The 15,757-nt window shown below is 40.3% G+C and overlaps 1 protein-coding gene across 1 annotated transcript; it reads left to right on the forward strand.

Annotated features, from left to right (window-relative positions):
- The first annotated feature begins 1,448 nt into the window (after positions 1–1,448).
- On the forward strand, positions 1,449–11,356 carry LOC139765742 (probable methyltransferase-like protein 24). Its single transcript, XM_071693555.1, has 6 exons — positions 1,449–1,884; positions 6,394–6,553; positions 7,972–8,085; positions 9,092–9,253; positions 10,334–10,438; positions 10,894–11,356. Exons 1-6 carry the CDS (start codon positions 1,751–1,753, stop codon positions 11,092–11,094), a joined length of 876 nt encoding a protein of 291 aa, XP_071549656.1. The 5' UTR covers positions 1,449–1,750; the 3' UTR covers positions 11,095–11,356.
- The last annotated feature ends 4,401 nt before the right edge of the window (positions 11,357–15,757 follow it).

The following is a 15,757-nucleotide window of genomic DNA, read 5'->3' on the forward strand; positions in this document are numbered from 1 at the left end:
GCGAGATGACCGCATTCTTATATCACCAGCTTTAACTAGCTGCTCACATGCAAGGTGTCATGTAACACCAGCAGAATTCACGAAAAGAAAAAAAATCAGTCTTGTGGGCTATCCAACTGTTGTTCTCTTGTGGGCTATCCAACTGTTGTTCACTTCTATCAATCATCTCGTGATCTACAGGTTCCCCGTCCTCTTCCGTCGTCATCATTTCCCATCCATTTTATTCTACCGAAATTTTCAGACTTACAATTATTGTAAATGCTTATATACTCAGCAGCTGACAGCAAGTTCTGGATAACGATAAATGTTCTACGGAAAAAAACGACGTTGAAATGATGAATCCGGTGCTTTGAAATAGATATACAGATGCTATTTAACAAGAAAATAATTCCCTCATAACGAGCTCCTAAAGTATATATGTATAATCTATCTTAATGTAGCAAAGCTGCTGAAGAATATGCCTAAGTCTTTCTTAAAATCCTTTTTTTTTTTCAATTAATGGATATCTACCGATTACTTATATGGGCATACAATGGGTACAACTTGGAAGTGTTCTAGATAGCAATTGCATGAAATCCATATGTTGTCAATCGACAATGAATAATCATACAAAATCATGTGCATAAAACAGTTGTGCATCACCGTTTATGGCTAACCGTTTTGATAATATGGGTTAAGACTTTTGAGAGATACGGTCTAATGATTATGAAAGGAAAATAGCTACATGTCTGGGAGAGAAGTGTATTAACACCTGGGTCAGTCAGACTGGAGAAAATACCAAGTAACTCAGTCCCTGAGACCCAAATACCAATACATCCAGTATCTATATTGGATATAAAGCCTTGTGGCATTAAATTTTCGTGCATGGACAAACAGTGTGTAACCAAACATACATCAATGGCACACGAGAACGTAGACATGGGCAAGGACAACAAAAAGAATCCCTGTAAATACAGTGTCAAGGTAAATGTATGGAGTGTGTGTGTGTGTGTGTGTGTATTAGAGTATGTTTTATGCGTGTTTATCTATGTGATTAACATCTGTGCGTCACGGAGAGGGAGTTTTACTTTCGTGTCTCATCGCTATATATTACTACATTTTCTCAGATTTCTGCCATCTCCACTAACTCTCAGATAAATACCCAATCTTCGTTACCGAAATCCTTCAGTTCTAATGAAATTAAGGTGAAAACTGTTGATGTGTCCTCGGGTCCATCACCGCTGCCAGGCGAGCGTTTAGCGAGACTTAACATTCACAGAGCAAAAATGTACTGCGAGAACGATAAAAGTTATGAACTAGAAAAGTTATTTCATGTAAAGGTATCAAATCAGTGGCGGTATCGTCATCATATGATCATGTTGACTCAAATCAATACGACCGAAGAAAAAAAAAAAATGGAAAGTTGCCTTGAAAATTACTTTCCTCGTTTACTGGGTCGCCTTGGGGTTAACCACCACGTACCGTCACAGCCTCCTCCACCAACACAGGTACGGGAGCTGTACACACACCCATCGCACGTCTATATATAAACATTTAAATGTATAGTCTCACCTTAACGTTACAAGTTAGAAGACTTGCAAGCACGAAAATCAAAATAACCTTACCGTAAATACAAGCTACCTAATTCAAGAAACTGATAATATAAAGCCGTACAGAAAAGTTCAAGACAAACGAGGAAAACTTGACAAAATTTGAGTGACCTTTGTCAGTGTGGTGAAGAGGCTTAAAGTCCGCTCAATTGCAAGTGACTATGATTGCAGTGCAAGACAATAAATACGCGAAAATGGCACATTTTGGAACCAGTGCAGGCTATAAGATAACGTCCGCAGCATTGATCAGCTCCCTTCTCGCCTATTCCATCTTCGCCACCCTCCTGCTCTATAGGTAAGGTTTACTCTACTCTATTAGCACCAATTCTTTGGCAGGGTTAGGATAATGAACTGAACACCCATGATCTACACTCGATAAGGGGTTGGAGAGAGGTTTAGTGGAGAAAACAATTCCGATAGTATCTAAGCTTCAAATGAAGGGGTAAGATAATACCACTGTCTTAAATCATTCTGCGCAGGTCTGCTACGAAATAGGGTGATATTAACAGTGTGACTTGCAGTGCCCAAGAGTTAATGACCTTACACTGTGGGGGGAATTTCTTTCCCAATCTCCCGCCTTAACTGGAAGTCGGGGCGCTACTTTCAATCTGTACTTTGTTTCGAGACTGGATTGACTTTACCAGAGACAAATGCACTATACAGAAAAAAAATGTACACCGATAAATTGTGAATTGTTCATTTACCCCAAAAGATTTTGTTGATACATGGATCATTCAAATACTGATTCGCAGGATTATATTACTACCACTTGAGGCTTAGAATTAGGCCAGGCGGGATTCAAATCAAACTGTATGAGGAATGCGAGGTGTTTTACGGATAATATTACTACCATTAGAGGCTTAGAATTAGGCTAGGGGGGTTTAAATCAAACTGTGTGAGGAATGGGAAGGTGTTTAGGGAAGTTGTTCGGGCATTTGCGAGAGAAATGCCCAGAATGCAGATGGGCAGGAGAAAGAAGGAGAAAGAACATATGGTGGGATAACTGCTCCAAGTAAAGAAGAAAACGGAGTTGTATAGGTGTTCCGTTCTAGAAGGGAGGACGAATGAGGTGTGGTAGAGGAAGCTGCAGGAGGTCAAGGTGAACGTTCCAGTCGTGATATATAAAACCAACTTAGCTCGACTTTGTGTCTCCCATTTAGTGTAGTCTTAAGAAAACCAAGAGTGTGAAGAAATTATTCACCTGATATCCTTACTAGACTTCGTTAGCTCGACTTGTGTCTACCATTTAGCGTTGTCTCAAGAAACTGAATGTGGGGAAATTTACTCAGCTGGTATCTTTAACTAGAAACAATATACTTATTGTTATTGTAGTTGTTCTTGACTCATGACAGTCTAAGAAGCTTGTGATTAGGAAATGAATGGGGACTAACCAATTTTTGACTGATAATCTTTAGGCTCATTGTAACTATCGCAGGATAATGAGATAATGATAATGATATGAGACATTATAACTACCGCAGGATAATCTTAATATGAGACTCATTGTAACTATCGCAGGAGAATGGAACACAGTAAATAATTTTACTTTAAAGGATACTTTCAAGGATATTTCAAAGGCACAGTTAAATGTAATCAAAATACTTGAAAACGAACTTTGATGTCTGTAAGGGCGATCTAACATGTAAATATTTCTTTATGCAAACTAATAATGACTTTAAAACAACTTTGCATGATCAATTTGCACAAATTAAAGATAAAATACTACAATAGTGCAATATTTCCAAATACAATAATGCAATGATAAGACAATGCAAAATTTAAGTGCGGTGTTATAGTACATATAAAACAAATTATCTTGAATTCCAAGAAGGATGTCATTTCAGACAAAAAATAATATAAATATACATATATCACAAGTCTCCAAAGAAATAAATATTTTTGTCGGGTATTTCGGGAAAATAAAAAAGTTTCCTCCCATAATGGTACACTGAAGCTTAATCAAAGGACAATTCTGGAAAGTCAGTAACAATGTAAATTTGCCGGTTGATTACTTGAAAAAAAAAAATGGTGTTCTACGGTATCAACTCTTGCGAAAAGCTGCCATAAGACTAACAGAAAAATATTAAATACTATACCAAGTTCAAGATATCTAATGCATAAATAAATGAATAAATAAATGAGTAATATGCGAAAAAAACGAAAATGCAAAGCTGTTACTGAATTTTAATGAAGTACACTAAATCAATTTGTCAATTACAGCAATTTGACTGCAGCATAACCATCATAGTGCGGTTGTCATGGACGTGGTTAATGATTGTTTGCCGATTTTGAAATAATTCTATCAATAAAAGTTTATCATTACGACTATGGTTATAAATTTACGTCGTTCAATGTTAATTTATCGAAATTAAGGGTTATCATATGAACGTAGAACTTTGCTACCCCTGTCAATCTTTTTACCCATAATGTTTATAATTCAAAATTAAGTAGCACCATTGATATTTACGAATACTTGCATTACGACAGCAAGATGAAGGATAAGGATAATGGATAAATTATCAAAGTACCAGGTGTCACATGATTTAAGGGCACTGATAAAAAGGGGGAATTTAAGTTCATAACATTCTAAGCCAGGCATTTTTGCGTCCCTTAAAATTTGTAGGGGACAACATGACATCAAGCTCAAAATCAAACAAAAGAGTCGATATTAAAGTAAATATTTTACTTACCTTAGGCAGCGCCGCCCGGGTGTTGTAGGGTTAAGACAGCCTTGATTAACAATTCATTCTTACAATTTTTTTCCATGTAACCACGCTATATTAAGTAATGTACATATTTCCAAAGGCATTTATACATACACCAGTTATTACTTTACGGAAACATATATTTTCACCAAATAGTTCACCAACCAATACACTGCAGTTATTTTACGTTTTTCCTGACTACTGTATATAATCATTTTTTTTTTCTGATGTTTATACCACTTTGCACATTTTCATCTTAAATCATGAATCATTACTCACTCTATGGTAGATGAGTGACATATGACGGTAGGAACAGCTGACTTGACGCATACAAGAATGAACGTTGCGCTAATTTTCTATCACCATCTCCTGACCCCTATCAGTTCACAAACTAACCACTTATTTGTTTTTATATCACCATGAATAACAATATTTTTCGTTCTTGTTACAAACCATTCTTGAAAATATATCACTGTCGACACTAATCTTAGCCGTGTAATACAACTATTGCACTTTACACAAGTCACTGTTAGCATAATCACATTTACCTATATCGTTGTGTTCGTGACTCACTTAACGAAATATAGATATCACACCAGCTATATTGCACGTTACGCGTCTTACCTCCAGTGAGGTTAAGGAAGGTCTGCTGGTGTTGACAGTCTCAGCTGAGGTGAGGAAGCCAGGTTGCAAAGTGGTCCATAACCAGCAGTTTGACCATCAAACTAGTTTCATAAAATTATTTCATACATTAACCCTTAAAACCAGCACCGCTTTGTCACACACACAAGTCCTGCTCCCACACTAACTCCACATATTAATCTGCCTTATCACTTTAGGGTGATTTAATTCTGGAAACCAGCCTAGGTAGTTAGTCAAACCGACCATTCCTCGTACCTGCGTGGTCCTTCCACTAAGCGCCAATATCTGCGCCATATACAACTTGTAATATTCTATGCCATGTCACAGAATGGGGTAGATCTTGCCAGATAAATTTCTTCTTTCTGAGGGATTCCTTAGCCTCATTGCATCAGTCTGTAACACAACACAGCAGGCCAGAACCTGCTGTACAATTTTTGTACAGTATTCTAACTCGTGCCAAATTCCATCATATGACGCCAAGTCGCCTACACTCCGATTCCTGTCAAATACCCACAATATCCTCACTGCCAGGAATTCTCCATATCATCACAACAATCTATGATTCTCTATGCACACCGCGTTACGTGGACACCTAATACTTTATTCATCCCAGATGCACGTTAGATGAATAAAGGAACATTGTCCTTAATACCGTATCATCCATGATATTTACTTTCAAACCCAGAATGATGACCTACAACCAAAAGCAAAGCTACATCAAGTCCTGAGTGTAACCAAAAGCCTAGCTACACAAAGTCACAGTATAACCACAAGCTTGATCGAGATTTGGAACTGCTCAAGCTTCCATCATGTGTTCAAAGGTATTAGTGTTACTTCTTGCTCTAAGTTGCTATTAGCAAATCTCGTCGGCTTTTTTTTTTTTTTTTGTATTCAATATCAATCGACTACTAGGTGTTTGAAATGTTCGAGTTTTTATTATACACAATAGTCATGCAGTAAACGCATAACCGATCCTGGTCTGCCTAATTTTCGATACTTGCTCCCCGGTCCCTTTGATGCCACAAGAGGAGTGGCGAAACATCAGAGACACGCGAAAGTCTACGCTACTTTCCCATGCTGTGTGCTGACTTGATAGTCGAAATGGGTATTACAACGCTGTACCTGGCCTTTGCAAAATGCTAGATGCAGCTGGCTCATATGTGGGGTCTAGTGATGCAGCAGGTGTGGTACCAAGCGAGAAAGGTTGTGCACAGACGGACGGCTTCCAAGTCTTTTGCTTCCAACCCATCCACGGAAATCACAGAACTATTCGACAGTTTTCAGGTTTTTTTTTTTTTTGAAAGGACATGACTAGTTTTATGACAGTAGATGAACTACTAAAGAGACCAACAAGACAATAATGACTCATTTCCACTATCAAACGTAAGTACAAGAAACAAGGTTACAGGAACTGTTACTGTGATTCGAGTAAGCATCGTCACCACTGTCCCTACCAGGTACAGCCATACTCCCGCGCCGGCGCTACGCCAGCAGCGCCCGCCCTACTTGCCCACAGCGCCAGATGATCTGTTCGACTACATCACTCACGTCACCGTCAACTGCACCAACTCGTTGATCGTCCCCGGCTCAACGCTCTCGGAAGGAGAGGATACTTCGGTAAGTCGGCATAGCTGCAGTGTCACACACACACACACACACACACACACTACTTCTGAGAAGAGAAGAAATACAAGTGATAAGTTGGAGAGGAGTGGATGGTGAAACTTCTGTATGACAGTTAAGGACAAAGTTACAATACCAAACAAGAAAGTTCCTGACATAAGGACAAAGTTACAGTATTAAACAAGAAAGTTCCGATTGTAGACAACAAATTGTTTACAGTCTCAGGAGAATGGAAGAAGAACTGTGGCAGGTGTAAAGGGTAAAAGTAATCGAAAGAATGGGATAGTACGAAGCTAACAGGGATGGAGAACTTGTGAGTGAAGTTAACACTAAAGGTGAACACAGGCAGCGTGAGTGAAAAAGAACGTTCTTAGTTCGTACACAGAACAACTATTCAGTTGATAGGATTATGGAATGTCAATACACAGAAACCACAGCCCGCAAGCCATATCCAAACCCCACGTATTTTTCCACGGATTCTCTTGGCCGCTTCACAGGCCCTGGTACAACCTCTCTTACAACACATCGCTCTAATTCACTATCCTGTGCACGCCTTTCACCCTCTTGCCTGTTCAGGCTCAGAACACAAACACTTTTTCACTATCTTTCCACCTCCAGCTTGGTATACCCTTTCTCCTTGCTCCATCTACTTCTGACAAGTATATCCTCCTTGTCATCCTGTCCTCTTTTTCTCTTCACATGTCCAAACCATTTCAAAACATCTTCAGCTCTCTCAACCACACACACACACACACACACACACACACACATATATATATATATATATATATATATATATATATATATATATATATATATATATATATATATATATATATATATCATCCCCGGGGATAGGGGAGAAAGAATACTTCCCGCGTATTTCCTGCGTGTCGTAGAAGGCGACTAAAAGGGAAGGGAGCAGGGGGCTGGAAATCTTCCCCTTTCATTTTTTTTTTTTTAATTTTCCAAAGAAACAGAGAAGGGGGCCGGGTTAGGATGTTTCCTCAGAGGCCCAGTCCTCTGTTCTTAACGCTACCTCGCTGAGGCGGGAAATGGCGAATAGTATGAAATATATATATATATATATATATATATATATATATATATATATATATATATATATATATATATATCACACACAACCTTACGTTTCCCATATTTAGGTGTACTATGAACCTTGGACTAGTCAAGTCCTATGCACCCGAGTCAAACTTTGCTCACCAGCCGCTTCCCTAGCTGACGTGTTCAGAAGGACCCATGACTTCGGTGTAACCCGCCCACGACCTGCAACGTAGATGACACCCGCCCATGACCGCAATATGATGTTCGTATGTGTGTGTGTGTGTGTGTGTGTGTGTAAGTATTTGTGACGCTGGAAAGTTATTAATTTCTTGCTGTCTGTGGGCCAGGTGTCGGGTCACGAGGGAACCTACATCTGCCTGGACGGAATTCCATTCACGCCGGACTCCTGCAGGATCTACTCCTTCGGCGTCAACCGGGAGGACATAAAGTTTGAAACTACGGTAAGGGCACGTGGAAAGGTCACTGTCAAGGACCGTTCATTTCACACACACACACACACACACACACACACACACACGCGCGCGCGCGCGCGCGCAGGCCAACGTGGTGTAGTGGATGAGTTACTGACCATCGCCTGGGATCGAATCCTTGGCGCGGTAGTTGGCCCAACCCGAAACCCGGGGCTGGTCGATAAATGGGTACCCGGCTTAGACTGGTTTGTGTATGCAAAAGACATGGTACATATACATACAACACGAAGGTAAACATTCTCAGCACAAACAATCACAAATGATAGGCACGCACACATTAAAAGCAGATTGGCCACGTCCGTCCAACGAGCCTTACTCTCATGACGGCTACTTTTCCTTTATTACAATTAGGAAGACAAAAAGAAAATGGAAATAAGCGATAATATCTGAAAAAAGACATTTCAAAACATCATACGGGTCATGTGACTAGAATAATGGATAGTTTGTACTGGTTTTCAACGGTGACTCAAATGATTCAGAGTTGTAAATACCGTCCTAACTAAAAGTTAAACAATAAATAAAAATGGCTTAAAGACTACAGAACGTGGCTGTATTTACGGTACCTGAAGCTATAGGACAACGAAGTGAATTCAATAAATTTCGCTCGATATGAGAAAAAGAATTACACTCACACCTAATGTTTCATCATACCAGAACATTTCCATCTTCTTTATTAGTGCTTTCATCAGCCATACTAACTACTGTAATTAGTTTTGGTAAATTTTCGCTACGTATAGATTCGTTATCTTCCATTAACCATATTGCATGAGGTCTAACTATCGCTTTTGTAAAAGAATTATCGTAAATCACTGTAATTATCATGCTTTAGGTTTTGCCCTATAATATTAAGCTGGATTTTTACCTTTTTAATGACCAGCAATGCATTTACGGTCGCCTGTCACTTATCCGGAAAATGCCTACGGTTTTTTGCACTGTATCAATACTACAAGTCATCCCAGTTCATGTCCTTTCACAGATGGGTAAGCGAGGCTGCCGGACGCACTTGGTCACCGCCCTGACGGAGTACAGTTACGCGCAGGTCAGCAAGAACGTCTTCCTCTACCCGCTAGAGCTGACCAACTCCTCCAGCATCGGTGCCTACACCCTGGACAACTTCATTAACCTCCTGAGTCACATGGTTGGCCTCAAAACTGCTCTCCTCCTCTGTCTCTGGTTGATTCATATCTTGACCAACTTTAGTGAGGAAATCAATCTTGTTTGATAATGTCAGTCGTGTGGTTTAGGCATGACTTTACCTGCATTGTCGAATGGTTAGTCTAGCCTAACTTGCCTCGTTATATGCCTTTTTCTTTTTTAGACCGTAGTTTGTAAGTCAAATTATTGACTCAGTCCAAATGTTATACAGTCTATATTTATATACCGAGTCAGTCACTGATAGAGCGACATACTGCCTGTGTTGTCACACTGTCATTCAAGCTCCTCCCTCCAATTGCACGGTCAGTAGTCCTCTATAAAAATGTTTGAAGTCCTCGAGCCCAAAGGACTACAATATGTGTGCTAGGAGGTTCCCTATTCCACATAAGGACGAGACTGGTATTGTCCAGGTATTGTAACCTAGAACTCCGGGCCATTAAATTGGGGTTCGAGATCAAGAGCTTGACTAATTGAGGATCCGAGATGAAGGATCACTATGACAGGTTCGAGACTAGGTTCCAAGTTGAGGGCTGCTATAATGGGATCGAACCCGGAGCCTGCCTCAGAGGGGACAGGGTTTGAGAGCCACTTTAACGGGATCGAGGCCTGAAGCCAAGCTTCTCGGAATCAAGAGTTGAGGTGCCACTATAACAGATTCGAGACCCAAAACCTGACTGCCTAGGGATCCAAGGTAAAAGGTTACTAGAACGAGATTGTTACCCTGAGCCTGCTTCCTCTGGGTTCCGAGTTAAAGGTTAATAACAGGGTCGAGACTGGGAGCCTGCCGCCTCGGGTTCTGAGTGGGGTCTCTACATTGGGGTCGACACCCGGAGCCTCCGAGGATTTGAATGTCAAAGTTGAGGGTCACAATGTCGGGGTCGAAACCCACAGCTGAACTCCCGGGGTTTCGAGTTGAGAGTCAGTATATAGGGGTCGACTCAAGGAACCCACTTCCTCGGGGTTCCCCAATTAAGTGTCATTGTAAGGAGTTCGATGGGTCATTAACACGGGATCGAGACCCAGAGCTTCCTGCCTTAAATGAAACCTAGCATTTACCTCACAGGGGAAGACCATACAGTACGTGAAGACCACGACCAAAGGGAGCGAGTGGACCCTCTTGAGGAACCTCTTCACTTCTGGCTACGAGGCATACAACCACGTCAAACAGGTACTCAAATATTCATTTGCAGCGTTAAGTCACAATAGGTTACTATAGTGTAGGCAGCACTCAGGAAATTGAATTAAAAAGTTTCTAAAATTTCTTTCAGTTCTATGAGCGAGGCTTAACGCTTCAGGAGTTACAGTATTATATTACAGTATTACACCACTCAAGAGGAACTAGATTTCTTTTTTGTTAGTCTATATTAATATATTTGTTACTTTTTTGTTCAATTTCTGAACTGCTTATCTTCCAGTGTAATAATTGATAAATAACTTGTGATCTAATCCTCTCGTAGTTATATTATGGCTTCAAAACTTACAACTTAAAAAGCTTTTGATCTCAATTGACCGTGAATGTTGCCGCATCGAACGCTGTTAGGTGGATTGTAACGAAAATGGTGTATACTACCACCACGTACAACGCAGGTGGTTTACAGTAACGTCTCCCTCACCACCTCACAGATACGAATGCTCCTCCACCTGCCCCTGGCGAAGGACGAGAATCTCTCTGCCCTGGACGACATGTATCGTCTGCTGCTGGGGCTGGAGTACCATGGCTACCGCCTCCTGTACTCACGTCTCATCCCAGGCACCAGTTACGTACACTACAACATGGACCGGGTCGTGGGCACCAAATACGAGACCGTGTGGCTCCGTCAGTAATAATGCTGGAAGCAATTCAGGTGCAGACGCAGTCTATCGCTCCCAACAACAGATTCCTAATGCCCTCCTTTCCCCCACAGCCCATTCAGCTCTCCCTGTCTTTGTAAGTTGAAAAGAAAAAAATACTTAAGTGGTCGTTCTCCATGACTATTAGTGTATATTACGACTTTGATATCAAGCCGATCCTTGTAACAATTAATTTTCGTATTTAAAATATGTATATAAAGATCTTGCATAAATAAAAAAAAGTGTAAATCTTTAACATATTTTCATAAAAAATTCCATAATCGACGATAGTTGATATTCCAGCCAATGGCCTTTGGCTACCATGATTAATGACAACTAGAATTAAGATAATATTAAGGATGTAGTAACCCCAGTGTTACCAAGTCTGCAGGAATAAATCTAAATCGATTAATGATTATCTGAAATTATGTCATGTCAACAACTATGGGCATTTAGTGGTGGAATGATCTTAAACAGGTCAAATGGTGTAAACTCGAGATTCTTCGTTAAAACAATTAAAAAAAATCCTTATAACTGAATTCCTTTGAAATAAAATATATTTTCTATGAAATATTACTTGCCTTAAGGAAAGAGATGAAAAAAGCCACAATCTCGCAATATACTAATGGGAAAAAGGGCTGAAACATTAATTCTAGATGCTGGAAATGCCATAAAAAGTTGCACAACATGGGCCACTGTTTTATGACTGTGAAAGATGGTCTCCTTCCAGTAACGTCCCATGAGACAAGCTTTTGTATGTGATCCTTAAGCTTTCTACAACCACTCCTATTTGTCGGTTTGGGTAGAACACCCGTTATCCAGCTACCAAAGTCATACTCCAATTCTTTGCAGTCGATACTTTGTAGTCTGTGTCCATTCCTGCCTTCATTTATTGCGAAAACATTTTCGTATGTGGGACTTCATATCACTGTGGGAGAGTAAAATCAGCGCCCCAAGCAGGCACATACAGCCGCCTTTGCTTACCCATCAGCCTTACAAGCAATGATAAAAGACAATTCATAAGTGATTTGCCGTTGATCACTTATACAAACTTTTCTCCGACTTCAACGTTGTTAACGATCCTCATTTGTAGTTAGACCTAGATCTAATATATTCTCATCGCGCGTAGGTTTACCAACTAATTGTATTTAGGCACTTGTCATGCAGATTTAAGTAAAGCCCATACCCCAAATTCCCGTAAAGGAATTTTAACCACTAAGGTAACGGTATGTTAAAATCTATGATGGAATCGTTTTCACCGCTGATTTCATCTATCTGCTTATCCTCCTCAAAGACTCAGGCTTGGGGTATCTGAATGTGTTTGGGTGTGACCAAGATAAGCAAAAGGGAGAGGTAGATAGTATGTTTAGGGAAAGAAACCTGGATGTTCTATCCCTGGGTGAAACAAAGCTCAAGGATAAGGCAAAAGAAAAAGGTTTGGCAATGTCTTACGGGTAAAGTCAGGGGTCAGCGAGAGGGCGAGAGTTAAGAAAGGGTCAGCACTTCTGATGGAGTTAGAAGAATGCGTGAAAGAGAGTAAGGAAGCGAACCCTAGAATAATGCGGGTAAAAATGAAAGTGACATACAAGAAGTGGGTGATTATTGCATGTGCACGAGGCCATGAGAAGGATGATAAAGAAGTGTGTGTTGTGGAAGGAGACTAATGATTGTCATCCGTTTTGATCACTAACGGGTGATTTAAATGCGAAGGTGAATAAAGAGGGGGTAGAAATTAATACAAGACATAAACAACAAGTTATCATGTTCGGTTTGTGTGGATCTCTTCACATGTGGGCAGTGGCCTTAACGAAGTGGTCCAAACGAACCACTTAAAATCGCCCAAATGGATATCATTAAGTAATCAAAGTAATCGCACAACCTGGAGATTTAAGGATTGAAGTGAATGAAAAGACAGCGAAACATTTTATGCAAGTTCTCATGAAAAATTACACATACGGGGAAAGCTTGGAGCAAGTGGAAAGACGGTGAGTGAGGTCAAAATTAGAATATATTAGTCAGCCTTGAGCGAGAGAAGTGGACAAGCCAGATCCTATACCCCTGTCACACCATCCTAAGCCTTCATCATACCCTCGGCAAGACTGATAAATGGATGTGATTACTGTTATGTGCGTTACGGGGAGGGAGTTTCAGACTTGTACATATGTAACGTGTCTCTCATCCCCTGTACGCTCAGAGAACATAACATTCCTAATTATTTGAACCCTAAGAGTGACAGTATTGTACTAGAGTTAGGATGACGTATCACTTCATCTCTTGGACATACGGTATTATATGAAACAAATCAATCATTACACAGCTTATCTAAATCCTGCTTACAATATATTTTTTTCACAGGATCTCTATCAGTAAGAAAATTACCAGATTCAATTATCAAATCGATGGATTTCCCTATCAAACTACTGATCAGGAGACATTCCTTAAAACTCGCTGATCAGACCGAACAGTGGCCAAGTGTGTTTATTTGTATCTCTAATAAGAGCACCAGGTCTCCAGACTATCGGACAGATGGACGTATCCTGAAGAATATAAATGAAATATCACCTTCACTGAATATACATGGAGATCAGCGTGAGCACTTCCTACTACAAGAAAGACCAACTATATCATAGGAAAGAACCTCACACACAACACCAACCTACCGTTGTTGTTTACAGGTGTCAGGGAACGTTTATATGCGTCTTCGGTCTTGCGTTATACAAATATAACTTACAGGTACTTAAAATAGATACATTAGCAGTCCAAGATCTTTGAATACAAAGCAGAATCAATGTCCTGGAGTCAACGAAGATAACGTTCACCTCCTAACACGTTAACACAGTCACGACTCACAGATAAATACCTTCTTCTTACCTAAAAGGGCCGAGATCGGCTTTCCCCACGAACGCTATTCTGCCACAATATAGTGCACTTTCTAGATATGATATCTAATACTAAGAGTATCTAAGTTTGAATCAATTAACAATGTAAAAGAATGTAAACCAGGTTACTTTATCAACGAATTAGGTTTTCTTTGAAATTCCCTAATGTTGCTGATGATAATTCGAGACTTGTCTCGAACCAATGAACAACAACACAGTAACATAGGAATAATACAAGACAAAAAATATCAATACACATAATTACATGGGCAAATGTAACACGTCCTTTATCGGGCTTCACTATATGAAATATAATGACATTCGAGTAAAGTCAAGAAAAGTGCCTAACATGTATGGATTTCGTAACGTATGGGTGAATTCCGACCATCTTCGATGTCTTGAATTACTGTCTCTTCCACAAAAGCACACACACTGAAGCACTCTTGGCAATCGTTTCCCGGGTTACCGAGGTAGCGCCAGGAACATACGAAGAATGGCCACGTGCGTTCACAACCATTCTCTAGCTGTCTTGCGTAATGCGCAGAACCCAGAGCCCCATATCCAAAACCAGGCATCACAGATCTTCCCTTGGTTAATCCCGGCCGCTTCACATACACTTATCAATCACACTCAGTCCCTAGCTGTCATGTGCAATGCACTAAAACCACAACTCCCTATCCACATCCAGGTCCAACAGACCTTTCCATGGTTTATCCCAGACGTTTCACATGCCCTGATTCACTTCATTGACAGCACGTTGCGAGGCATGGGCTATAGATAGGGTTATGTGGAGGAGGGTGGATATGTTGGAAATGAAATGCTTAAGGACAGTATGTGGTGTGACGCGGTTTGATCGAGTAAGTAATGAAAGGATAAAAGAAATGTGTGGTAATAAAAAGAGTGTGGTGGAGAGAGCAGAAGAGGGTGTGTTGAAATGGTTTGGTCACATGGAGAGAATGGGTGAAGGAAAATTGACAAAGGATATATGTATCAGAGAAAGAGGAGCCCAAATTGGAGGTGGAAGGATGGAGTGAAAAAGATTTTGAGTGATTGGGGCCTGAACATACAGGATAGTGAAAGGTGTGCAAGGTATAGTGAATTGGGGCCTGGATGTGGAAAGGGAGCTGTGGTTTTGGTGCATTACACATAACAGTTGAGTGCATGTGAAAGACTGTGGCCCTTTTTGTCTTTTCCCAGCACTACCTAGCTGGAGTAGGGGGGGGGGGGGGGGAGATGCTATTTCATGTGTGGCAGGGTGGTGACGGGAATGGATGAAGGCAGCAAGTATGAATATGTACATGTGTATATATGTTTATGTATATGTATGTATAAGTTGAAATGTATGTGCATGTATAAGTGCGTGTGTGGGCATTTATGTATATACGTGTGTATGTGGGTGGGTTGGGCCATTCTTTCGTCTGTTTCCTTGCACTACCTTGCTAGTGCGGGAGACGGTGATTAAGTATAATGAATAAGATATGAATATATATATATATATATATATATATATATATATATATATATATATATATATATATATCTTTCATACATATTTGCTATTTCCCACATTAGTGAGGTGGCGTTAAAAACAGAAGACTGAACGTTAGAGGGAATATCCTCACTTGGCCCCCTTCTCTATGCCTTCTTTTGGAAAATTAAAAGCAAGAGGGGGGATTTCCAGCCCCCCCGCTCCCTCACCTTTTAGTCACCTTCTTCAACACGCAGGGAATACGTGGGAAGTTTTTATTCTCCCATATCCCCACGTGATATATAACACC

This window comes from Panulirus ornatus, chromosome 4 (genome assembly GCF_036320965.1).
Source record: "Panulirus ornatus isolate Po-2019 chromosome 4, ASM3632096v1, whole genome shotgun sequence".
NCBI lineage: Eukaryota > Metazoa > Arthropoda > Malacostraca > Decapoda > Palinuridae > Panulirus > Panulirus ornatus.

Bases quoted from the DNA above. Each gene is read 5' to 3' on its own strand.
- LOC139765742 (XM_071693555.1), top strand. From the start codon at position 1,751: ATGATTGCAGTGCAAGACAATAAATACGCGAAAATGGCACATTTTGGA. The intron at 8,086-9,091 runs GTAAGGGCACGT...GTCCTTTCACAG, and splicing joins ACATAAAGTTTGAAACTACG to ATGGGTAAGCGAGGCTGCCG. The intron at 10,439-10,893 runs GTACTCAAATAT...ACCACCTCACAG, and splicing joins CATACAACCACGTCAAACAG to ATACGAATGCTCCTCCACCT.